Source organism: Danio rerio, chromosome 8 (assembly GCF_052040795.2).
Source record: "Danio rerio strain M-AB ecotype USA chromosome 8, GRCz13ab, whole genome shotgun sequence".
NCBI classification, from domain to species: Eukaryota; Metazoa; Chordata; class Actinopteri; order Cypriniformes; family Danionidae; genus Danio; species Danio rerio.
Genome location: NC_141028.1, coordinates 34,608,922 through 34,635,219, shown reverse-complemented (window position 1 = coordinate 34,635,219; position 26,298 = coordinate 34,608,922). Strand labels below are relative to the sequence as shown.

Genomic DNA, 26,298 nt, shown 5'->3' with positions numbered 1-26,298 from the left:
ATAATCAAAAGAGAGGGCAATTCAGCCAGTCGTAAAGAAATTGAGTATGCAGATGCCCGCGAGCCGAAGGGGCGCTGAGGCACCCTCCACGGGCTTGGTGAGGACCCGCGGAGACAGAGAGAGCCCGAAGGGGAGGGCTTTGTATTGCCAAGCTCGACCTTCAAACGCAAACCGCAGAAACTGTCGGTGGCGAGGAAGAGTGGAGACATTGAAATACGCGTCCATCAGGTCTAAAGCTGCAGACCAACCCAGAGGACGAACGCACCTGAGGATGCGCTTCTGCGTGAGCATTCTGAACGGCAGCTTGTGCAGGCAGCGGTTCAAAACGCGCAGATCTAGGATTGGCCGTGACCCACCGCTCTTTTTGGGCACGATGAAGTGTGGGCTGTAAACCCCGATCTCCATCTCGGCTGGAGGGAGCGGCTCGATTGCATCCTTCGCCAGGAGGACAGCAATCTCCTCTCGCAAGACAGGGGCGGACAGGGGGCTGACCCTGGTGAATACACACCCGTGACTTGGGGGGCCGTTTCGCGAACTGAATCGCATAGCCGAGTCTGATTGTGCGTATGAGCCACCGCGAAGAGCTGGCCCGCGCTAACCAGGCAGGCAGAGCTCTCGCTAATGGACTCATCGCTACAATCGCTGACGTACCAGCAGTGGGGCAGCGCGGAGTGGGTGTGCTGATCCGGGAAGCTCGCGGGTCCCACGGAAAAGCTGGAGGTGAGATATTTGCTCTCACTCCAAACCCGAGCTCCGGAGGGGAGGCTCGAGGGGTGGGAGAAAGGAGACCGTCCTCCCAGCGCTCGTGAGCCACTGGCGAAACGCACCGAATCTGCAAGCTAGAAAGCATAGCGTCCCAGACTGGCAGATTTCGGGCTGTCACATCTGGGGAAGTGAAAAGTGCCCTTTCATAATGTTTTCATGGCAGTAAAAAGTGCCGTTGGAAATGGGGCCCCGCCCTCCAGCGGGGAAAGAGCAAGTTCCCTCTTCTCCAGATGGCCTGTCCCAGGGGCGCTTCGCGGTCCGTTGCCGGACTTAGCGGCGTTCTGGGCAGGGGGGCTGCCTGCTTCCGAGGTGCCCGACGCGCTCGCTTCGCCGGAGGCGTGTGCGGGGGCGGAGCAGCTCTCGTAGGCGGGCGCCTTCGGCGAGGAGCAGGTATGAATGGCACGGCGGGCGGAGCGGGCTACGGACCGCCGATAAGACATCACCCACCAACTGCTCTCTCACCGCCTTGAATTCCTGGGTGAATTCACAGACAGTGTCGCCGAACCTGGCTGGGGATATGGGGAAGTCAAGAAAGCAGACTTTGTCGACTTTGCGCATATCAGCCAGGGGTGGCGCTCCTGGACCACTAATGTGGACATCGTCCTCCCCAACGCACACGCAGCGGACTCAGTAGTCCGAAGAGCTAAGTCGGCGGCGGTGCGAAGCTCATAAGCCTGGGTTGGACCCACCCTCGTGCAGCTCGGCCAGCGCCTGCGCTTGGTAGCGCTGGTAGGTGGCTATCGCATGCAAGGCGGAAGCAGCCTGTCCCGCAGCTATGTAAGCTCTAGCTCCGAGGGAGGTAGATAACTTACAGGCTTTGGATGGGAGACGAGGAGAACCCGCCAAGAAGAGGCGCCGCGCGGATTTACCGCCATCGCGCACTCAACCTGAGGAATTGCCACATACCCCCTGGCTGTTTCACCGTCAAGAGTGGTTAGGGTGGAGGAACACGCAGCACGAGCAGAAAAAAGTGCTTTACAAGACCGCGTGAGCCTACTGTGCACCTCCGGGAAGAAGGGAACGCCCCTCTAGTCGGTCCGGCCGCGGAGCTGGGGGATAAACCATCTCCAACCCACGGCCGAAGCAGCCCGGGAAAGCACGGCTAACATGTCCGTTTCAGGATCCGTAGTGACAGCGCTCACCAGCCCGAAGGGGGCGAGCGGGTCTGGATCATCATCGGACAATGAAAGCCCACCCTCCGATGCCGCGGTGGACATCTGGTCTCCGGTGTCATCGGGCGTAAGGGCTACCATCTGTTAGACGGATCACTTCCCCCGCCCGAAGCTTGGATGGAGCGCTTAGAGGAGCGGGAGGTCCGCGGGCCCGTGGGCGACGGATTATCTCTCGCTGAAACCCTCAGATCTGCCCGAGTGCCCGCTGCAGAGCAGGGGACAACTGGGGTGGTTCGCTTTTTTGCAAAGGCTAACCGCGATCTTGCGCAACAGTCATGGCATCGCAATGACGACATGAACTGCCCGCGAGCAGCGCATTAACATGCTGGACCCCCAGACATGTAACACAGTGCCCGCGCCCATCATCCGAGGACAGGAAACCACCGCATCCAGAAACGCACAGTCGGAGCGCCGTCCTGATAAGGACGTGCTGCACGACTGTGTTGCTCTTTCTGTGAAGTTTGCAACTTTATACGCACCGCTCTGGAGGACCGGACCCAAAGAACGCCAGGCAAGGGAGAAACCCAGCTCGACCGTCTGCCACTGCGTGTACACACTCTGGACCGGGAGAATGCTCTCGTTCGCTCAGAATCGCTGGTCACAGCAGGAGGAACCCTCATCGACTCGATCAGAAAGTCTCTGAAGCGAAAAGGATAGCGTCTGCTGCGCCAGGTGAGCTTATATACTCAGTTGATTGCTTATGCCGCTCACCTGCGCAGGCTTGCGCTGCCAATTCATTCTTAATTGGCCCGTTCAATACTCTTTCAGACGAGTAGCTTCTGAACCGAACCTCCCAATGCGTGGATTTTACAATCAAATCCACTTATAGTGCTGAAGTTCCCCCCGAAGGGGAACCCAGGATTCTGTTTATCTAGGGTTTTAGTAAACTTTAGCAATATCAAGTATGAAAAACCCTATACATTATTAAAAATAAATGCTCTTAATTAGCATTGAAGGTTCCATAGAACTTTGAACATCCATGGACATGTTTCACTCCACAAAATATTACTTTAGATCAATAAAATGTATTAATAAATAAACAATTTTGTTCAAATAATTTTTTTTTATTTAGATCTACTTAACTATGTCTATTTTGAGCGTCTTAACTATGCTTGATTGATTGTATAATTTTTGTATTGTTTTTTAGGGTGACAATTTTTATATCTGTCCAGGGATAACAAACCATCGTTATACAATAACTTGCCTAATTACCCTAACCTGCCTAGTTACCCTAGTTAACCTAGTTAAGCCTTTAAATATCACTTTAAGCTGTATAGAAGTATCCTGAAAAAATATCTAGTCAAATATTATTTACTGTCATTATGGCAAAGATAAAATAAATCAGTTATAACAAATGAGTTATTAAAACTATTATGTTTAGAAATGTGTTGGAATAGTTTTCTCTCCGTTAAACAGAGGGGGCTAATATTACGGGGTAAAAATTCTGATATAGTTTTTTCTTTTTGTGTTTGTGTAATCCAACATGGTTCTTTAATAGCACCCCTTTTGGAATCTTTATTTTTAAAAGTGTAAAGAGTTTAAGAGTATAGGGGCAGAACAAAAAAAACTTAATTACATATTTAGATGAGCGTGTTGTATGCATATTTCTCTTACATTAACAGTTATGTGCACTAGAGAGAGATTTTGTACACAAGCACGAAACCACTCAAAAATATTTTCCACCACATGTACACACGTGTATCTCTTTGGATGGTCAGGGGTCTATAACCTCCTGTTGCTTCATGACGCCATCCTCTGGTCACATGCAGAGCTATGCCAACTGTGTAATGTCTCAGCAATTGCCCCATTACAGGAAAAAAAAACACTCAGCCAGGCACACTCGGATGATTCACAAATCAATTTGGGCTATTTTTACAGCTTCAAGAAAATCGAAAGGAGAAAATGTTCTCTCTAAGTATGATTCATGCTTTATCCATTCATTGGCAAAGGGGGCTGTAGGTGGTGGTGGTGGTGGTGGTGGTGGTGGGGGCGGCGGCGGCTTGGGAGGAGACTGGTGTGCCCTGTCAGTGAGCCTTGAACAACCTTCTACCTCTAAGCACACACACACAAATACACACACGCACTTCAAACACTCCACAGTATTAAGCATGCATGGAGCGAGCACAGGGCAAATGAGAGGGGTCACAGCATTTTGTTTTCAGCTAATCCGACTTGATTGGGGCTTAATTTTAGGGAGCCGCTGTAGTCAAAGCGACGCCTGCTGTTTTTTTAAAAAGCAAAGAAGGCAGAGCACTTATACTTTATATTCGATGTGTCTCGTTTAAATGAACACAGATTTCAAATGAAAACAAATTTGCTCCTTGAAAGCTTTAGTTAAACATCAGCTTTTTACTGAGACGCGGTGATGAACTTTAAACATTTTAGTGTCTAAAATTAACTTTAAAAGCTCCTTCTCTAATTACACAAAGTCAATACAAGTCTCAAATTTGCGTAATATGAATATAAGCCTAACAAACTGTATCACTCTCGATTGCTGATCAAAAAATCAGTAATTGTAGTCTTTACCAGAGGTTCACAAACTTCTCAGCCCGTGACCCACAACAATGCCAGTGACCCCCAATATCCTTTTAGGTGGTTATAAATATATAAACCTTGCACAAAAATGAAGCACCCAATAGCCCTGTTTTTTAATTAATTTTGGAAAACAGATTTAGAACATCCTCCATGTTCAGCTGTGGCCTGTATTTATTTTTAATGTATGTGAAAGCTTTAAAGGTGTCAGAAAGTTTAACAGCGTGCCATAAAATCAATTTGCATCTGACGCTATTGCTTTGTCTTTACTATAACATAATCACCCAAGGAGTCGCTAAAAAATCGAAAGGCACAAAATAAAAAAAATCACTGATTTTATTTGCATGTTGTTTTTGTAATGTTACTATTACCCACATCTCTTCTTCTGTTGGTTATGGATAAAATATGGTAATTCTAATAGTTTAATAAAATGAATTAGATTTTTGGAAATCACCAAGTGACCCCCTCTCATTGTCTCACGACTCCCACTTTGGGAACCACTGGTCTATACTGAAAAGACCACCGCTGATGGCACAAGCTGGTTCAAGAAGCAACATTAAATGTAGCATCATTAATATTCAGGCCATTTTTAAAATCAGGTGTGTTGCTGAAACATTTTAAATGAAAGCCTTAATTTTAGTTTGAAAGTGATTTGAAGCTATAGCTGAAGCTAAAATTATTAGCACTCCAGTGATTTTTTTAACATATTTTAAACAATAGTTTAAATAAGTAATTTTTTATATAATTTTTGGTGTTTGCCACGATGACAGTACATAATATTAGGGATGCTTCGATCAGGATTTTACAAAGTACCAATTGCTTGTCATAGTGATCTGATTCTAATGCTTTAAGCTTTATAATGCATTAAGCACATTTCCCCTCTAAGTATGAACCTGAAGACTAGATCTCGCCTTACCTAATAAAATAAATTAAAGATGCTGCATATAATACCATATATATAATAAACATGTTTCTTTATAACCATTTAATTGTGAACATGTCATGGCCAAAGGCAGCTTTAGACTGTATAACTATGGAGCCAGATCAGTCTAAAAAATAATACATTTGCAAGATAAAATTCATACATGCACAGCACAATTCCAAATCTGAAATCCAATCTGTAAACAAAATTCATGATATCACAAATAAAAATCTAAATGTTTTTTACCAAATTAATTAGATTTGTGTATTTATGAATTGTGATTTGAATTTACAAATTAAATTAGCATTTTTTTAAATAGCGTTAGAGTTATAAATTTGATTTGTAGTTTTTTATATTTACAAATTTGATTGTGTATTTTTTTAAATCTTTTTTTAAATTAATGAATTGGATTAGATTTTTTTAATCGTGTTTTGAATTTATGAATTGAATTTGCATATTTTTAAATGGTTTTTCATATTTACAAATTTGATGTGTATTTTTTTATCTTTTTTTAAATGAATTGGATTTCTTATTTGTGTTTTGAACTTACAAATTGGATTTTTTAAATGTGAATTGTGTTGTGGATGTATCATTTTCAGTTTGTAAATGTATTATCTAGATAATAGACTGTATAAACAGGTCACGGCGCATCTGGATATATTTTAGTATCTAAAAAGTATCAAAAAAGTATTTTAAAAAAGTATTAAAAAGTATCAAAAATAGTATGAAAAACCTCCTGCCTATAAACTATCAGTATAGCTGTCAAAAGTAGACAAAAGACACCTGATTGACACTCAGATTGACCAAAATGCATCTTAATACCAGGTGTATACAGGGTCTTGGTTATGTTTCATGCATAAATTTGTGTCATGCATGAATTTATGGAAACAACATGTGTAAACAACATTTGGTACTTCATCGACAAAAAAGCAGCATAAACATTCTTCAAAATATGTTTTTTTAATGTTCAACAGAATAAAGTCTGAGTGAGGGTGGGTAAATAATTGCTGCATTAACATTTTTGGGTAAATAGTCCACTTAACTTAATCTAGATGTACTGGCAACCAAACCACAACATATGCTGGACTGTTCCACAGAGCTGAGCATTTGTTTTAAAGTAAACTTAGTTGCCATTCCTCACACAGCTGTTCTGGCGGTGTCTCATTTGAATGTCATCACTTTTGAACCTCTCTGGCTCTTAATAGAAAGGGAAACGCTGAGAGAATCTAAATGCACCAGTGTTCACCGGCAGTTATTGAACACAGTGATTTAATCAGTGCAGCATAACATTGTTGTAGCTTGATTGAATTGTTGCTTACAGATTTTGCTCATGCACTTTGGTAAATTCCTGACTAATTTTTCTCTCATATTTACAAATTTTTATTTTCTTGTTTGAAACATGATGTTTTATTTAAACTAATTGCCCATTTGCAAAAAAAGTAATCACAATGTGTATAATTTGCACAAAACACCCCGCAGGTGGCTTGCTGTTATAAATCAGACTGATACTTATCAAAATTTTCATTGTGTGTAAACCATAACATGCAAAATGATCTAAATGTATGATAAAATTTAACTCGAGGATACAGTTTCAGTTCACTAAAAATATTTAAAGCACTTCAGCTATACCTGCCATTAGATATTAAAATATTACATAAAACATTTGCAAATAAAATCCTCACTTACTGGGAAACTCTTTCTATACTGTAACTACTAACATTTATGCAGGCAGAGATTTCACTTTAGCTGTTTTTTTATGTCTCCATAGTAAATAAGTTTCATATCTGAGCCTTAAACAACTTGCAATAACAATACCTGTCATGTTATTTTGCAATTGGAGTCCACTAGTTAGACTGTTTAGACTTGGATGACTTATAATTTTCTTGGATAACCAGTATCTTTAAGACTAAATTCAGAACTTAGAATACTGCCTAATGCCTGTTTCACACTGCAATTGCAAGCAGAGCGTGAGCAGCACATGCACAGCGCGTATGGAGAGCAGAAGCAGTGCGCAGGAATTTACCTTTCACACCGACTGCGTCTGCAGTGTGCAGCTGCTGCACAGATCAATCAATCTCTGTCTATTCTATCTAGTTAACTATCAATCTATAAATACACTTTTTTTAACTTTTCATCTGCACCAAGGATTGCGGCAACTTCCTCCTATGCTGTTCCCTAACCAGCATTTATTTATTTTACAAATTATTTAGATCCTAAAGAACGTTCGAGGTTACAGAAGTAACCCTTCGTTCCCCGAGGAGAGGAACAGAAGTGCCATAGAGTGGATTGATTGAAATCCACGAATGGGAGGATTCGGTTCAGAAGCTGCTTGTCTGAAAGAGTATTGAACGGGCCAATGAATGCAATGAATTGGCAGCGTAAGCTTGCACAGGTGTACTTCATTGCCAATTATCCCAGCATATACTGTAAGCACACCTGGAGCGGGCAAACGCCATCCTTTTAAGCTGAAGAGACTTTCAAACAGCTAAGCTTAACCGTGGCGGAATAAGCATATGGGATCGCCTAGTGGGGATCAAACAGGGACTGCTCACACTCTGCTCACAATTGCGGTGTGAAACAGGCTTAACTCTTGATTGATGTCCTCATAGACCCTTTTCTGGGTTTCTCAGTAGTAGAAGGTGTCATGGTTAGGTAAACTTAAGAGCGTAGTGAATCAGAGAGTACAAAAAATATTTTTTTTACAATCATATTTACGATGGTGTTATCAAGACTTCTAGAAAAAGAAAAAAAAAATTGAGACTGATGACGGCAGTTAGAGGAGAGAATAAAGTCAAATTAACTCTCAGCCTCATAGACGCTGCATTAGAAACACATTGCATAAGTGGCAATTTGTTCTTTGTAATTTGACGTAGAAATGATATAACACATTTGTAAATCCATATAAATGTTCCTTTGTTAAAAAAAAATTTATATTAAAAACTTTCAAGGATTTAAAATTATGATGACTGTTATAAAGCGTCATAATAGTCTTTTGAAGAGTCAGTTAAAAATTTGGGGGTGATATTTGATATCCACATATCAAATGAAGGCAACATTTCAAGCATCTGTAAAGCTCTCCCAAAAAAAAGACACTGGAATTTGAATGGCATTTATGCTCATATTAGTCCGTTTTCCTTTTTTAGGGGTTCACCTTATCTTGCATCCAGCTTGTTGAGTCTTGTTATACAGATACTGATCTAATACGTTTCCCTTGCAGTGTACTGAGCTTTGCTTTGTTTTGTTTGTTTTATGTTGTCTGCTGCCTGCTTTTGACCATCCGCTTGTTTATGACCACATCTCTGGATTTGCCTGTATATATCTGTTTGTTTCTGTGTTGACTGTTGCTTGCCTGACCGTGCTCTACATAATAAACCCTGCATTTGGATCCACACTTCCTTGTCAGCATCCAACTTCACATTACACCAGCCTGTACCCAGTGCAGATGGAGTCTGAAAGAGACTGAGCCTGGCTTTTCTCAAGGTTTGTTTTTCACTTCCCAAATGTTTTAAAAAAAATTTAAATCCAGAGAAATAGACAACTTTACCTAGAAACACAGACCATGTCCTTCTGTATTGCCTTACTAATGACATACTCCCTCGATCTTCAGTTTGGTTTGATAGAAAACAGGGAAACATGAAAGACTTCATTAGACTGCACAAAGCAGCATTATAATAGAACATTACAATGTATTTATCATGATAAAACAGCACTGATGTGATCACAATCAACTCTGGCATAATAAAAGCTCAGCTGGTTTCGTGATGCATCGCGATAGTCTCTCATCAGCAACTGCATCAATGGTCTCATTTCACTTCAACAGCTTTCAGTCTAACTCTGCCTCTTACTACCATACCATACCATACCAGACCATACCATAAAAGCTTTGAATACATAAGCTAATCCATAAACATGATTTCTGAAGGAATCTTGTAGGATGTAATGAAGACGACAACTTCCATGACCAGTCATCATCAACCTACATTTTTGTTTTTTAATACATGCCCTCTAGTGGTGTAAATTACAAACTGTTTTTATGAAATCCTTAAATGCCCAAAAAAGTAAGTAAATGCAAACACATTGCTATATGTTGAGTGGCACTTCAGCAGATTGCAGTATATCTTAATACAGGCTTTCATTAAGATGGCCAACACACACAAGTCCATTAGATCCTGCAGGGAAAGACAAATGACTAAATTAGATGCTCACATGTTTAATTGGCGCCCTCTAGGCTGTTAACCTATGCACATCCATTAGTTCAGTCTTTGTGCTGGTTAACCACAATGCAAAGTGGCTGATCAATACACATCGGAGCATATGAAAACAGTCATTTATATGCATAAAGCGAATGTGGAGATTTAATTTCTGTCTGAATGAACTAAGATGGAATGTCTAGGTATAGGATAAGAGAACAATGAATGCTGTAGCCTACAAATATACAAAGGAGAATGCAATCCTGTCAGGCAAATATACTATTTCTCCATTTCATTTGGAGATTGGGGGAAGATGGTGATGTCAGCTCCATTATGTTTTGGGCCTGAGATTTAAAAGAGTAAGATTAAAATCGCAAGTTGAATGACTTCATGAATTTTATTTTCAGACAGTTTGTTCACTGACCCTCTGATGAATAAAAAAAGAAAACAATAAGCACTTACTGACACCATCTCCAAAAACTTCCAACTGCAATAAGTTGACTTTAGGCAACTTTTTTAAAGTTAACCCTCATGGTTGACATCACATTTAAAAGGGTGGTCCACTATGATAACATATTTTAAACTTTAGTTCATGTATAATGTAGCTGTGTGAACATAAACAACATCTCTGACTGTAATCTGCTCAAAGTTCAATCCAAAGGGAGACACTGGCTTTTACAGAGTTATGCTCATTCACCATACGCATACACCCCGCACAGCAAAAGGGTCGTGGCCAGAGGTGCTGTAATGTTATAGCAGAGAAAGCTACAATGCCGTCCAAATTCTGTTTCTGTACAACTTATAAATAATCGATTAAAAATATACATATACATTATAAATTCTAACTTAAAAATTATATTATACATTTGTTTCAATGTGTTTTGTTTCAAAGAATAGTTTGCATCTATATAGACAGATGGACAGACAGATGAACAGTAGCATGAGTATAAGCAGTTAAATGCATTTAAATAAACACTTTTGACATTTGTGCTGCACATAAGTAAAGTGGCTAAAATAATACCAATAAAAGCATGTTCTTGCACTATGTGCCACTTCAGTGACATTATTCATCCTCAGGAAGGATCCTCAAAGGGATGATGTCTACTGAAAAGGCAATAGTAGAGGACTCTGACAGGCAGAGTGAGTTCTTACATTCAGGAAATTCAAAAGGCACAAAGCTCACGTCCCACTGCAGCCTCCCATCCACATCCCTCCATGCTGGCTTTATGTCTACCAGCAGAAATGAGTCAACAATTTAGCCTGGCAAACACCCAGGGACAACACAGTGCCAGGGCTGGATTGACCTTGGCCAGTGCCAGCAAAGGTGCCAGCACTTGGACTCTGTGACAGACTGCTGTTAAGTGAGGTGTGCCAAGCTATACACTGCCGCTCGCTGACATTTGGGCACACGAACAGAAGGACGGACTGTTACATTGCTGTCAAGTGTGTGTGTGTGTGTGTTTCAAGGGTAGACACTGAGCTTTTTCTCCTGGGAAACACAACTACAAAATGATGTGAGGGAATGCAAAATGATGGTGTGTTGCATGGCTAAATCAGATGGAGATTATAAAGATAGATAGATAAATAGATAGATAGATAGACAGACAGACAGACAGACAGACAGATAGACAGACAAGACACAGTCTTACCATTGCTGAACCTCCTTTTCTGTAACTGTAAGGGAAAAGAGAGAACAAATTAGGTTTTTTCCACAACCAACAGGCATACTTTGCCAACCAAACTGTGCTAAATTATCTATATACGTTAACTGCCTTTTGTAAATCAACCCATTGTCTTATTGTTTATGGGCTTCATAAAGTCATTGACATCAATTTACCATTTAGCTGATAATCTAGCATAAGAGAGCAGCAGAACAATTATTAAAGCAACACTGAAGGGCTAAATGAATAACAATATAAGAGAGAAGCAGACATTGAGGGTTTGTGGTGGTTTGTTGTTCATCCCAGGTGGTGAATTATGCAGGCCTGTGATCTACCAATACTTAACAACAAATACCTTGATAACAAAACATTTTACTTTTATCTCCACATTCTGAGAAGCAACATTCAGAACCGGACCCAAGGAGCCCCACCAGCCTAACAAACTCAGGCCCCGTTTACACTAATGCGTTTTAGTTTGAAAATACATAAGTTTTGCTACGGTTACGCCATCCATCCACACTACGCCGGCGTTTTTGAGCGCCGAAAATGGAGCATTTTGGAAACGCTGAAGAGGCCGTTTTCATCCTAAAACGCTGCTGCTCCGTCTCAGTGCTGGATGGGGAAAATGGGGACATCTGAAAACGGGAGCGGTTCTGCCGACATTCGCCTCTCTGATTGGGGCTTTTCCTCAGTATTAAGTAGCCTACACACAATTAAAGTTCTGCATCCTCTCCTTGTAAGATCAGACTTTGCAAATTTGACATGAAAAACAGACTCCCGAGAACATATCGGGAAAATCTTCAAAGGGAACAGTGTACTCGATAACCTTATTCACATCACCCTGGCTACATTGTTTCACTTTCTTAACAATAAAACAAAAACATGAGGGAACTGCTATTTTCATTTTGATATTAACAACTTAACAGACAGCAGAAATGTTGAGGCGTTGTATTGCATATATAAGCGTCATCTTCACTGGATGCGTATTAATAACAAAACGAAGCCTAACATCACTGCCTCCTTTTATTTTTATTCAAATTACAAAACATACCCTCTCTTTCCCTGAATATTAGTTTTAATAATCAATAATGGCCATAAAAGTATAACGTACTATAAGTTTATACAATATAGAAAATAAAGGCAAACAATTACTCAATATACAGAATGTACATGGTTAGATTAATTATTAATTTATCTTTGTACTCAGCCAAAACACGTTACCCGAGAACAAGTAATAGATTCAAAAGACCAAAGTCTGGGAATATGTTGTTAGATACAGACAACAAGATTAACTAAATATCACGTTTAGCAAATATAGTGAGATTAGATCCAGCAGGAGATGCTTGATGAACACTCATCTTGGTAGATGGGCTGCAGTGCATGCCAGAGAGTGCGTGTGTGGTGACGAGATGTGCGTTTCATTTTCAGCGTTTTGGTGTAGACGGAGAGCTGTTCAGAAACTCTGGGTTAAACGCTAATGTGAACGCGGATCGTTTTCATTCTAAAACGACGTTTTACCCTTTACTAGTGTAAACGGGGCCTCATAAAGCATTGGTTTGCATCTGTTGCTAGGAAAGGAACTAGAAGTTAAAAAGTTTTGCAATGTTCTTTCTAACTCATATTGTAACTTTGTTTATATATCTTTAATTTTCATGTGCGAGGGCAATCAATTTAAACCGAATTAATGTTAGCTCATAAAAGTTAGTTACTATTTACTCACCCTGAATTGGTTCCAAACCTTTATGATTTTATTATTTTTACTGATTTTTAGCTTACTTCAAAATATCTCCTTTTGCATTGAAGAGTGAACCCTTGAAGGGAAAGTAAATAATGACAGAATAATCTAGCTCCTGTTTATTTAACCACCCTTCTGTCTCGCTACAATCCAACCCGCTTTTTAACATCTCAAAACTCAGGGCTTCTGGTAGTTACCAGAATAGCAAAGTCCACTAAAGAAGATTGAGCCTTCTCATTTATGACTCATAAACTCTATAATAGCCTTCCTGATAATATTCAAGGCTCAGACACACTTTCACAGTTTAAACTACTAGATTAAGGATCTATCTCTTTAGCAAAGCATAGACACAATGCATCACATAATGGTATGATGCATGAATGTGCTCCACGCAGGTGAGTGGGCTTGACAAACATCTTGTAGGACACACTTCTCCTTTCTGAATGCACTAGACATTTAGTTAGAAACACTCATAAGTTTTACATGTTTGTTTGTATAACTACTATTTCATTTATAGTACTTCATTTTTGCATCTTGTTTAAATACAAAATAAACAACAGCTACGCTCATTTTTTTCTTTATTCCCTATTTCCACCTGGTGATACTCATCCAGAGGCCTCTAGAGATTATACAGCACCATTGATGCGACCCAAGACCTGTGAAGAAATTATGCCAAGGTATCCATAATCATGGACCAGGCCGTATCTTTTGCATTCAAAAGAGTGAACAAGTTAAGGGAAAGTAAACGATGACAGATCTTTTTTTTTTTCAGTTTTGGGTGAACTATTCTTTTAATACAAAAAAGCATCAGATTTTTTTACATGACTTGAGAGAAATCTCTAGATTGTTGATATACATACACAAAACAACTTGTAAATTGTAAATAAATAAATAAATACAATTATTTGAAGTTAATAAAACAGATCATTAACAAAATGTCCATTCCCATGTGTTATTTGTAGATTTGTTGTGTATTTAAACAGCAACTTTTGAGTAAAAACTGAAAAATCAGCATTTTCACACCACTAAAACAAGTTCCTGATATCAGCATAATTATACAGGTTTCTGATCCTGGATCCCACCACTACAGAACAGGCAAGTGTATTTGACCCATTGGGTAAACACGTTACCAACCTCATAAATGGAGCACATATAATGGTTCTATTTCTAAAATAAAAATACACATTTCCTCATGCAGCATGTCACTCTGGGCAAAGCAATGTAAGGAATTGGCTACACGAAAATACCCACACAACTATAGTGCTCGCATCGTGGCACAGTTATGTTGTTGCCGGGAAACAGCAGTTACCTAGAAGCTTGAAAACAATGACTGAAAAACGGAACAGACACAATGACCCAACACTCATGTCAAGCACAGCACAGCATGGTTACAGTTTATATCTGAAAGTACTCGGACAAATAAAAATAACAGTACATCAGCTGTCATGTTTGACTAGCTGCTGTTTAATTGGTTAGAGAATTCAATGTTAGTTGATAGTCATCGAAACTGAAATATGGTTGTTTATACAGCAGGAGCTTAAGTCCATGACTGAGACAGGAAAAGTGTTTTGAAGATGTGAATGGGCAATGTACCATCATCCTGTCGTGCTCTCCTATGGGAAGGCTGTGCTCCATTTGCAAGAAAAGATGAAGAGAGAAATAGAGGGAGAGAGATTAAGAGATTAAGAGAGAAGGTAAAGAAACTTGGGCACCTTGGAAAAACAGGCCATTATGAAACCTTCCTGATTATTTAAATAATATACTTATAAGATGTATACAGTGAGGACACACACAAAGAACCGATTGACCTGTTATTTGGCCAATCGTGTAATGCAAAGGAGAGCTTACGAATAAAATACTGGATCCCATACTGCCATTTCCTTTCTAACAGAAAACCCAAAACAAATATCAGCTCTTCTTTTGCTTGTTATTTATAAGATAAGACCTAGATGGCGATGTTTCACTTCTGGTTTAAGGAGATAGTTCACCCAAAAATTGTATTTACTCATTTACCCTCACTTACGTTGTTTCAAACCTTTATGAATTTCTTTATTCAGTTGGACACTAACAAAATAGCTGAAAACCTGTAAGCATTGATTCCAAATACTATGAAAGTCCATTAGGTTTAAAGCTTTCTTCAAAATATCTTCTGCTGTGTTTTAACAAAACAAACAAAGTCAGGTTTGTTTGGAACAAGCTGAGGGTATGTGGAGAGTAAATGGTGACAAAATATTGAGTTTTGTATGAACAATCCAATTAAAACCTAAAGTCAACAAAAGCTAAAACTAAGACTAAAGCTATTGGGTAAAACATCTTAGTTAAGTGAAATAAAATAAAAACTACAGTTCCTGAAAAAGCGACTGAAATAAAATAATAATTAGCAAAAATGTATTATCATTTTTACAATTCGTATGGACTAATTCTGTGGAGGAAAATCTAACCTGTGACTGTCTAAGAGAAATAACAGTAGATGGACCAGCCAAACGCATCAGTCAGTTGCAAGATTACTTACAAATATCCATCTTTAATAATATAATGCAAAAATATAATATAAAAAAATACATATTTTCAACATAAATTTGTTTGCCAAAAGATTAAAAAACGTACACACACACACACACGCACGCACGCACGCACGCACGCACGTGCGCACACACACACACACACACACACACACACACACACACACACACACACACACACACACACACAGGTACAAAACTGTGCATTTTTAATGGCTCTAATGAGTGTAAAAAATATATTTCTCATGAATTACTGCAACAGAACTGAATTACAGTATTAATATGTGTATAGAGAGTTTAAAATGCTGCAATCAAGTGGCATCCTCCAGCTCTCCCTCGTGAAGCCAATACAAAAGTAACTGAAACTGCAATTCATTGAGTCGCCTTTGGGGGCTGGCTCCATAAACTCCAGACGTTCACTGACTGCAATGCTAAATTGCCTATTTTACAGCTGATAAAAACATGTTTACAGCCTGGTACAAAAGATGGTTTGGGTGCATATAGCTAATATTACCCTTCATGACAACTGTGAGGGGGTATTTTTTTTTTTCAAAACTCATCTGTTTCATTTTTATTCAGTTGACTGACAGCTAGATAATACAGCACGCTGTGTGCACTTAGTTGTGCTTACAAAGCATTCACATGGCCTCAACAGGTGAGTGAAATTATATACAAATATACCACATCTATAAATGTATTTGTTTTACTTAAGATTATTTATCATTTATACTTTTCTTTAGACCTGTAAAGCATTCAAGAATCTGACAGATTGATTAGCTGTAGAGTATAAAACTGTCATCTGAAACATTGTCATACAGTGTTGTGCCTGGATTTCATAAATAGCCTTCCATTTGTGCAGTGCAATCTGGGCTGCATCCAATGCTTTTTAATGGGCTCACCTAACCCCAACCCTCACAATGACGTCACTAGCTCCATTTGAGTGCATTGTGTCTGACATTGCATTGCTGAGTGATGTAATCTCAGCTTACATCATAAATGCTGATACTATTGTTCCATTTACTAACACAGACTATTTAAAGTATTTGGAAGTAATTTGCGTTTTCCTCCTGTAGTAAAACATCATAAGAACAATGTTTAGTGACTCAATGTATTATTACAGTGTTTTTAAAAGACTAAACACTTGTTAATAAGGTATACAACCAAGCACATGTGGTCAGAACACAAATGAGTCGCAGGTAATTCTCCCGAAGAAAAGCCTGTCCAAGCAAAATGCCCTTGTTTGGTATTCCCCGGTCAGTGCGATGACGGGAAAACAAAATGGTGACAGTTAGCCATGCCTACGTGTAGCTTCATTTGCGCTCTTCAGAAACTAATGGGTGACGCCACAGACACTACATCCATATCTTTTACAGTCTATGCTTGAAATAAAAATAAAAATCTTAAACCACACATTGCATCCATAAATTCCACAAACAAAAACAGTTTTAAAAATATTTTGACTTAATGCAGATGGCTTCAACAAAAGCACAGACAATAGATGAACAGCCTGCACAACAAATCAGCTTTAAAGTTTTATCAGATTATCAAGATCAGTTTCACAGCAGAGAACTGCACTCCAGAGCCAGCTGAGCACTATTGTCTCAGCAAGCTAGTGTTCCAATTTTGTAAATTGCACTGGTTTCTAGTTCTTGTCATTGCCTTGTTCATTTAATCTGTTCTAATTGTGTCCAGGTGTGCTTTGTTTGTCATTTTGGGTAGCTTGTCTGTGTCTGAAGGAAAAGACAGCTGCTTCAAAAGACCTCAGATGAACATAAACACATGCATACGTAATTGGCTAAACATCTGAATATGGCTCAGTAAACCTAAAGTGTGCTTCATTTTTTATGTGCATGCTAACTAGGGTATCTCAGCTTGATCTCATGAAGAAATCAATTTTACGTATTGTCAGAAAAGGATTTTTAAAAGAAAGTGTGACCCTCAAATCCCACCCCTAAACTTACCCTTCATTGAGGGATGAGCAAATCATATAAAATTTTATAAATAAGATCATACAAATGAACATAAATTAGCCATTATTCAAAAGGTTAAGAATCACCATGAGATTTCTTTTTGAATTGAAAATGGCAAACTGTGCTTGCAAACTGAACAAGATTAAACAAGAACTAATTGTGGTTACTTTAATATGCACATAGCTTTTATCTTGTTTCTAGTCCAAGTTGCTAATTATCCTTAAATTAAGAAACATTTTTTTGTCAAGTTAAAAATATTGTTTTGTTTTTAGAAATAATAAGTACAAATTAAGCGACTTCTTCCTATAAAGCAAGCAAATTAATCTGACATTGGGGTCAGTAAAATAGTCTTGTTTTTAAATTGAAATAAGAATATTTGAAACCCTTATCTGTCACTGTCCCGCCACTAGGACAAATTAATTTATATTCTTTTGCAATTAAATCCTGATCCAATAATGACAAACTATATATCATTGGAAAGTTCAAAGACTTCTGAATAAATATTTTACCAGTTTTTTTTTTTTTTTTTGTTACGTATAATGCCGAGTTCAGACGTTTTTCAAAGTAGTGGCGTCACAGATGTTTTCACATGAGTATCTGGGGTAGCATTCCATCGCTGCTGTAAGATGGATCAGCGGCAGGGGGTTTCACGCTGCATGACTTTACAATAGGAAGAATCACAGACAACTTTGTCTCAGCCCTCAAACTATGTCTTACAATCAAACACATGCAAGAAGTGACATGGAAAACTTTAGTGGGGTATTGCTCAGATGTGGTACTGCTTAGATGGCACGTCAGAAAGACACGCGTGCTCCTGCCAAATTTCTGCTAGTTTTTCCTCCATTTCTTGGGTCCTTAGTATATACTGAAAATTACTTTTAACTTCTCCCTGAACCTCCCACTGGCCGGCAGGTAAATAGTGGATGCTGCGCTCTCATTGGCTGTAAGTAATCGGCGATGTTATTTTCAATCAGAACACATTTTACATGGCATGATTTTGAATTGCTGAAAGATCCAGATATTTAGCGTTCCAAATATTTCATGGCTGTCTGCAACCCATCGGCGATTCTCTCAGATTGCATCTTTGATAGTTCACACTGAGTGATTGTTACTTCCCAGCAAACAATGAGTTGGCGGACCGTCGGCGTTTTTTGGTCGGCACAAATTGAGCGGCTTGATATGGGCGGACCGCCGTCGGCTTACCAGCGGCAAGCCGCCCATTCTAAAAGTTATGTCGGCCCACCGGCGTTTTTTGGGTGGCACGCCACCAGCGGATTACCGTGGGTGGACCGCCGTCTGGACACCAGTGGCTAACCGATGGCTCACCCGGTGATGTTTTTAATGTTGTTGGTTGTTCTGTACCTGATATAAGTACTTTTGTTTAACACTTTTTACATTTTAAACGAATGAGGCACTAAATAAAAATATAGTTATTAATAAAAGCAAAGTTTAGTAAATAAAACTACAAGAGGTTTTAAATATAACAGGTTATTATTAAAACAAAACAAAATTAAGTTTAAAAATCAAGATTTAATATTAAATGTCATTATTTAATGTTTATGAATTGTTTAAATGTTTATGTAAATGCTGCGTGACTTTAAAGTGTCCATTACCGAGCCCCATTCAAGCACTGCAGCAGAGAGCGTTGTCATGGAAACGAAGCAACGACACGACACCTGACCGTCAACAGCACTTCTCTCATGCGGCAGTTTTCACTAATTTCAGGTAAGTTTAGTCGCTAAAATCACGCAAATGTTACATACAACTGTTTCTGACACTTTTCTTACTGGTAATTGACATATTTCTGTTGAACATGTTTTTATAGCGACTGTTGTGTCTTTGGAAAAAGTCCGTTAGAGTTTTAGCAGAGGTAACGTTAGCATTAGGCTAGCTATTGTTTATAAAAGTGTTGGCTTTTAATTACACTTTATGTGTAGATGAGAGGTTTGACAATGTTTTATTGGAGGTAGTCTACTTTATTTAGCCTAAAATAAGCACTGTACTGTCAACAAGAGCGAATTAAAATGTTAAAGTTAGTACATATGTGTTACTTTGATATTTCACAGTAATGTAAAACTAATATTAATTTTAAAAAGTGCCCTGTGGTTTCAGGAAAGACAAAATTACCCCTACAACAGAAGAGAAGAGCCAAGATAAAGGGAGCTAATCACAGAGCTGGAGGAAACACAGGTAAGACTATAATTAACTGTTAAATAGATTCATGTGCATTTTTATAAGAAATCCCTACATAATCATGCATCTGATACATGTCTTGATTGCAGTTATTTTAGTTTTGACATCCAAACATAAGTGAGTGGTTTTAAACAATTTTTTACATTGCTTTTCTCAAAGCTGAATTTACAGCGTCAGTGCTCCAGTCCAAAATGTAATATTGTATTCATAATTTGCTGCTGATCAAGCAAGATTTCTTATTTTTATCATGTTTTGTTATTTCAAGATTCATTGTTGAATAGAAAGTTTAAATAGAAAAGTATTTGAATCAGAAATCTTAACTCTCTTCTGATCTGTTTTATGCACCCTTGTTTAATACAAGTATCCATTTCTTAAAATGTGTTAGTAATATATATATTTTTTATTACTTCTTTCTAGATTTTGGATCGTCCTCCACTCACTCTACCACTTTGTTTTTCCTTGCCAGACTTCATTCAAGGTAAGTAATATTATAGTGTCACTTAAAAGTGTTCCCAATGATTACTTTTATTAATGTTAATATTAATATCAACTGCATCAAACAAATTAGCCTATTAGAATGATTTCTGAAGGATCATCTGACACTGGAGTAATGATGCTAACAAATCAGCTTTGACCTCACATTAATAAAATATATGGTCACATTTTATTTTGATGGTCTGTTTGTTGAATTTAAGCTGCATTGCATCTACATGCCATCTAATTCTCATTAGATTATAAGTAGACTGTTAGGGTGCGGTTAGGGTTGGTGTAAGTTGACATGTACTTGGTAACTTAAGGGTTAGGGTTAGGGTCAGTTAATGTCTGTTGAAGGAGCAGAATCAACAGATATTAAGCAGACAGTCTATTAATACTCAAATGGACCATTTACAATGTATTGAAATTAAAAATTATTATTTTAAACTGTAAAAATATTTCAGTGTTACTTTTAAACTGTAAATTAATGTTATCGATCAAATCAATGCAGTCTTGATGTCCAATAAAAAGACAATAAAAAATACAAACATTAATGTCCATAATGACCTAGTTACTGATGATGGACAAAAATAATGACTGATGATTCTGTTATTTCAGGATAAGAAATAAGCCTGCTACAAGAGAGACAGCGGAAGGGAGCCTCAAAGACATTTTTATTAGGATCTGCTAATCATGAGGGGGCAGACAAAAGAACCTGCATTTTCTTTCAGCTTAATATCAGGGGTCGCCACAGCGTAAGGAACTGGATATTACTTTGGCATATGTTTTACACAGCCTTCCAGCTGCAACCCAGCACTGCGAAACACCCATACACTCTCATATTCACAGACACTTCTACACTATGTTCAAATTCACCTATAGCACAAGTGTTTGGACTGTGGTGGAAACCCACACCAAAACAGGGAGAACATGCAAACTCCACACAGAAATGCCAGCGGACCCAGCCGGGACTCATACCAGCAACCTTTTTGCTGTGAGGTGACAGTCTGAGCCACTGTGCTGCCCCAGTGTAGTTATTAATAACCTCCAGATGTTTTACAGTTTGATCTTGTAATAATAATGCACGTTTACGTTTATTGTAATATGTTAATATTTATTCGCAATGTAATTTATTCTTATGCTATTTATAATAACGTTAAATGTCATAAGAATGTTATAATTTAATATAATATTATAATAAATAATTATAATAATGTTAAAATATAAATAATACAATTTTTTTTAATAGTTTATTTTTATAATGAGAAGTCTCAAAGTTTGTCTTTTTTATAGAAAACTCATTGTTGAATGGCTACCACTTTACAATAAGGTTGTATGTATTAGTTAATGTATTTACTAACATAATAAACAATACATTTATTACAGTATTTATTCATTTTTGCTAATGTTGGTTAATGGTAAAAAGTTGTTGATTGTTTATTCATGTTAACTCGCAATGTATTAACTAATGTTAATAAGCATGACTGATTTTATTAATGCATTAGTAAATGCTGTACATAAATTATGCTGTACAGGTATTGTTCATATTAGTTCATATTTAAAACATTAACATTACTTATAAAACTATTGTAAAATGTAACTGTTGTATGAATGTTATATTATATTTGCATGTATTTTATATTTATTTTGTTATATTTGTTAACGTATGTGTTTTTGAAACATTTCATTAAGTGTTTAATGTATGTTCGTTATGCAGTATTATAAATAAATGTTATAATGATTAAGTATTTTGTACTTGATTTCATTATTGGACATATTTATATGGAATACAATTGTAAAGGCTAATATAATATTTAAAAATTACATGTGGACCGACCGCGGGCCGCCAGCAGACACTTATTTAAAACCAGCGGTCCGATGGCGGACCACCGTCGGAAAAGCGGCGGGAGCCGATGGTGGGCCGCTGGAATAACGATGAGCAAATTGACGGTGGACCGCGGGCGGCGCCCGCCAGTGGACCGCCGACTTTGCCGCCGGCGGGCCGCCAGTGGCCCGCTGGTCTTATGTTAGCTGGGTTAGGCCCCGTTTAAACTAATGCGTTTTCAATTAAAACACAAATGTTTTGCTACAGTTACGGCATCCAACCACACTACGCTGGCGTTTTTTTTCGAGCGCCGAAAACGGAGCATTGTCAAAAACAAAATGGCGGACAGGAGGCTTGGTTGATTTTAGCATATTTGGTATCAATGGTCCCGGGAAATGATCCAGGGAATATAAAAAGATACATGTCATGTCAATGAAGAATGTTTTAAAAAGTTATTAGCATTTTTCAAAAATTGCTTATAACTTTTGGCCACACGGTGGCACTGCTTCAGAAGTTTTTGAGTACCTTTATGGAATGGTGCCAAAAAAGCATACCATATTTGTAATGATGCGTAAATATGTCTGAAAAAATGTAGCATTTTTTGACAAAAATCTAAATGGGAGTCTTTCAACTCGCCATGCTCTGTCAGATGTGAAGAGACCAGCTGTATAAGTTTTGGATGAAGGGTTGGGCAGATATAAGCAAAAAAATAAACATTGATTTTGTATCTTCGGATCACTAGGGGGCAGTGCACCGAAATGCTGCAGATAACCTCAAACTGCGGTTCAGAGATGCTCTTCTGCAGACCTCAGTTGTGGTTTTTTGAGTTACTGTTGCTTTTCTATCAGCTCGAACCAGTCTAGCCATTCTCCTCTGGCCACTTTTTTTAGTCTACTCTCTGTAAACCCTAGAAATAGCTGTGCGTAAAAATCCCTGAAGATTAGTATTTTTAGAAATACTCAAACCAGCCCGACTGGCACCAACAACCATACCACATTCAAAGTTACTTAAATCACCTTTCTTCCCCATTCTGATTGATGCTCATTTTGAACTGGAGCAGATCGTCTTGACCATATCTGCATGCCTAAATGCATTGAGTTGCTGCCATGTGATTGGCTGATTAGAAATTTGCGTTAACGGGCAGTTGTACAGGTATACCTAATAAAGTGGCCGCTGATTGTGTATCACACGGGTAGCCTGAAAGTTTACCATTGTTTGTCAGATAAACTGAATTACTTGTAAAAAGTTAAAATCAGAAAGATGTGTGCAAAACAGACATGCAACAAGATTTAATCTTGGTTATCTACTAAGTGCACACTATTGCAAAAATCAAGGCTTATTCCTTTTGAATCCTAAGGCAAGTTGTACATTCATGTCAAACTATGCCAGTCTTGAATGAATTAATAATGTCGGTACGTCATTCTGAAATTGTAGATACATTAACCCACTCCAAACATGACGCAGAACTGAACCAGCTGTTATTAGTCACACTGCATGATAATCAAAAGGTTTCTTCCTACCTAAGTGGGCGATCATTGGCCAGCTGAAGCAAATATAGAACCAAAACATTATGCCATTAGACCTTATGCCGTCAGCTGCCAACTAGTCAGACATGTTTTTGAATGAAAGTACTGCCTTGCATTATTTTCATACTTACATAATGATTATTCATAAGTTTATTACAAAACATTACCAACAAATAAAAATGAAACACACAGCAGTGAAATTTTTGAGAGAAGCCAGAGCCAATTCCATAATTTTGGGTAGCAAAGATTAGAAGTAAGCTCAATGAAATCCTGCAGGGACTATATTGTAGGCACCAAATAATGCATCTTTTTTGCCCTCAGAAAAATCGACCAGATGGAGGCAACTTAATTGGATGTTATGCAAACTTCAAACATGCCATGATGCTTCCTTCCTTTTTATTCTGCCTAAATGGGCGTTCACACTAGGGACAATAACTATGAATATAATAATAAATACATTTGTGACCACGCCAGCAAACAAAAACAATCTGTTTGTTTTATTTTATGCTTTGCTTTTTGCATTACCCCCTTGCAACCAGAATATGTCCTCCATGTGCTATGTTTTAGTAAATATGTTCAGTGAATCCAGTTTGTACAGTCTATTAAATCATCACTAAGAGAATTTAGCGATCTCAGTCAGTGTAGTGGAATGAAACCAACACAAATGATTTTTACCTAGCATTTTCAAAGGAGACTATGCACAAACTATACTGGACACCTGAGGTAATTTTATTTTTATACTTCAATTTGCTAGCATAGCTTACATTTTAATAATTCCCACCCATTATACAACCAAATGTTTCCATCAGGGGTCTGAGGTAATTTTGGACGCTTTAACATGCTCTGACATTTGTGCTTTTTTCAGGGACCTTTTACATAGTATTGGCCTACATATGCATGTATATTTTTTGCTTTTAGCACAAACTGTGCTACAATAATATGTGAGAAATGTTGATGTACATGCTTGCATTTTCTTTAGAAAAAAATGGCATGTGTGGTTAGTAGGTTTTGGGGAAAAAAATTTACCTAAATTAAGATAAAAAAAAAAAACATATTGAATGGGCCTGAACAAGCCTTTAAAGTAGGCTAGGATATTTACTTCACAATTATGTAAGACTTTTTTCCCTCATTCTAAGAAAACATTACAATGATTTATATTTTGTAAAATCTATTTGGGTCATCTTAGCTGTATATGTGGGAGTCACAATGTCATGAATAATTCACACTTGGAAAGACAAAAGACACTGCCCCACTGGCTAATGTTCACCCATCAAGGGCAGTGTAAAGGAATGTCCAGCTGCAAAAGCAAGCCCAATATTACCATGTACCATGGCAGCAGCAAGTGCAATGATAGTACACTGCACTGTTACCTAGTTACATAGCTGGATGCTATTTCCAGGTCCTGTATAATATCATTGCACCTGCTACAGTCATGGTATGGCAACAAAATTCCTTGATTATTACACCTGAATGAGATTATAGCTCCTAGCCATATAAACCTTTAAAATGACAAATATAAAATAACACAATATATAAAATAACTTTTCAAAATTGTCTAATCTGTATAGTCTGAAATCTGTAATAACCTGTGTGCATTTGTTATATTAATAATTTACTGATTTGATTTCTTTATTTTTATATATTTCTTATTACTTGTTCTACTTTCAGTGCTTTTTCCATTGTTTAGTCTTAGTGATGGTGTTTCAAAAATTGTTGCTCTTCACTGGTATGAGATATGAGTGTGTGTCTGTAGTTCAAGGTCTTGTGGCCTGATGTATAACAACATTTGTTATATTTGTGCTGTTCAGATGAAGTATACTAGAACACATGCAACTAAGATTATTCAATAAACCCTGCTCATTTATTATCATCCCTTTGTCTTCTGCTTCTGTTCCTCTCTGGCTTCCTTCCGCAGTCAACTCCTATATCGATTGTAGACTGTGAATTCAGTTGAATAGTAGTTAACAGGTTTGGGTATTGGAAACTCTGCTGAGTTGTTGTAAAACTGACATTTCCTGACAAGATCCGGCGTCCGGGGCAGGATCTTGATTATCTGGCATGGAGAGTGTGATCTAACAAATCCAATTCAATGATTTATGTTAAGCTAACAGTGTTTCACCCAAACCCTAAGATCAGCTGAATGGATTGTGAAATGGTAAAATTCAACAGTTTAAACTTGTAAAGTTGTAAAGTGAGTCTATTTCCAAAAAAAAAAAAGATTGAGTGTTCATTTAAATTGCATGAGCTTTGTGTATTTCAAAACATTCAAACTGGTTGTCAGTGCTTTATTGTTTATTAGCTGTAAAAAAATATATATATAGTACTGAAAGTCATCCCAATGGTAATGTTTCTCTACATCTTTATACCTGCGGTCCGAATCTGCTGTTGTTTTACATTCATAATGATTTTAGGAAGATATCTTTATCGTTATCTTTATATATAACGATACATAAAGATTTCTTTGGTGTGAATGGCACGTTAAAAAATCTAAGGGCTCTATTTTGACAGTCCATGCGCAAAACGGAAACCGCAGGGCGCAAACGCTTTCAGGGCGTGTCAGAATCCATATTTGCTAATTTAAGGATGGGAAAATCCGCTTTGCGCCATGGCGCATGGTCTAAAAGTGTTGAGTTTATTTTTTATGTGTTATAGGTGTGTTTTGAGAATAAACCAATCAGAGTATCATCTCCCATTCCCTTTAAGAGCCAGCTGCGTCGCGCAATAAGCGCATTTGCTGTTTACAGGACGTATAGTAAGTGGAAGTAGAAAAATTGAGCATTTCACAAGCAAACAGTAAACAGTTTTTTTTTA

The 26,298-nt window shown here is 38.1% G+C and overlaps 1 protein-coding gene and 1 long non-coding RNA gene across 4 annotated transcripts in view; one reads left to right on the top strand and one right to left on the bottom strand.

Moving 5' to 3' along the window:
• ncs1b (neuronal calcium sensor 1b) overlaps nt 1-26,298 on the bottom strand; it is an 88,716-nt gene that overhangs the window by 38,134 nt on the left and 24,284 nt on the right. For all 3 annotated transcript variants that reach the window (XR_015497076.1, XM_087263335.1, NM_001020514.2), the window contains 1 exon segment: nt 11,231-11,255. Coding sequence is in view for 2 of the 3 variants with exons in the window: in XM_087263335.1 (XP_087119461.1) it covers nt 11,231-11,255 (25 nt within the window). In the remaining variant the exon portion in view is untranslated.
• Nucleotides 19,122-21,881, top strand: LOC147842729 (uncharacterized). The gene is made up of 4 exons (XR_015497362.1): nt 19,122-19,194; nt 19,582-19,659; nt 20,080-20,140; nt 20,755-21,881. It is a non-coding gene; the product is annotated as an uncharacterized LOC147842729 (long non-coding RNA).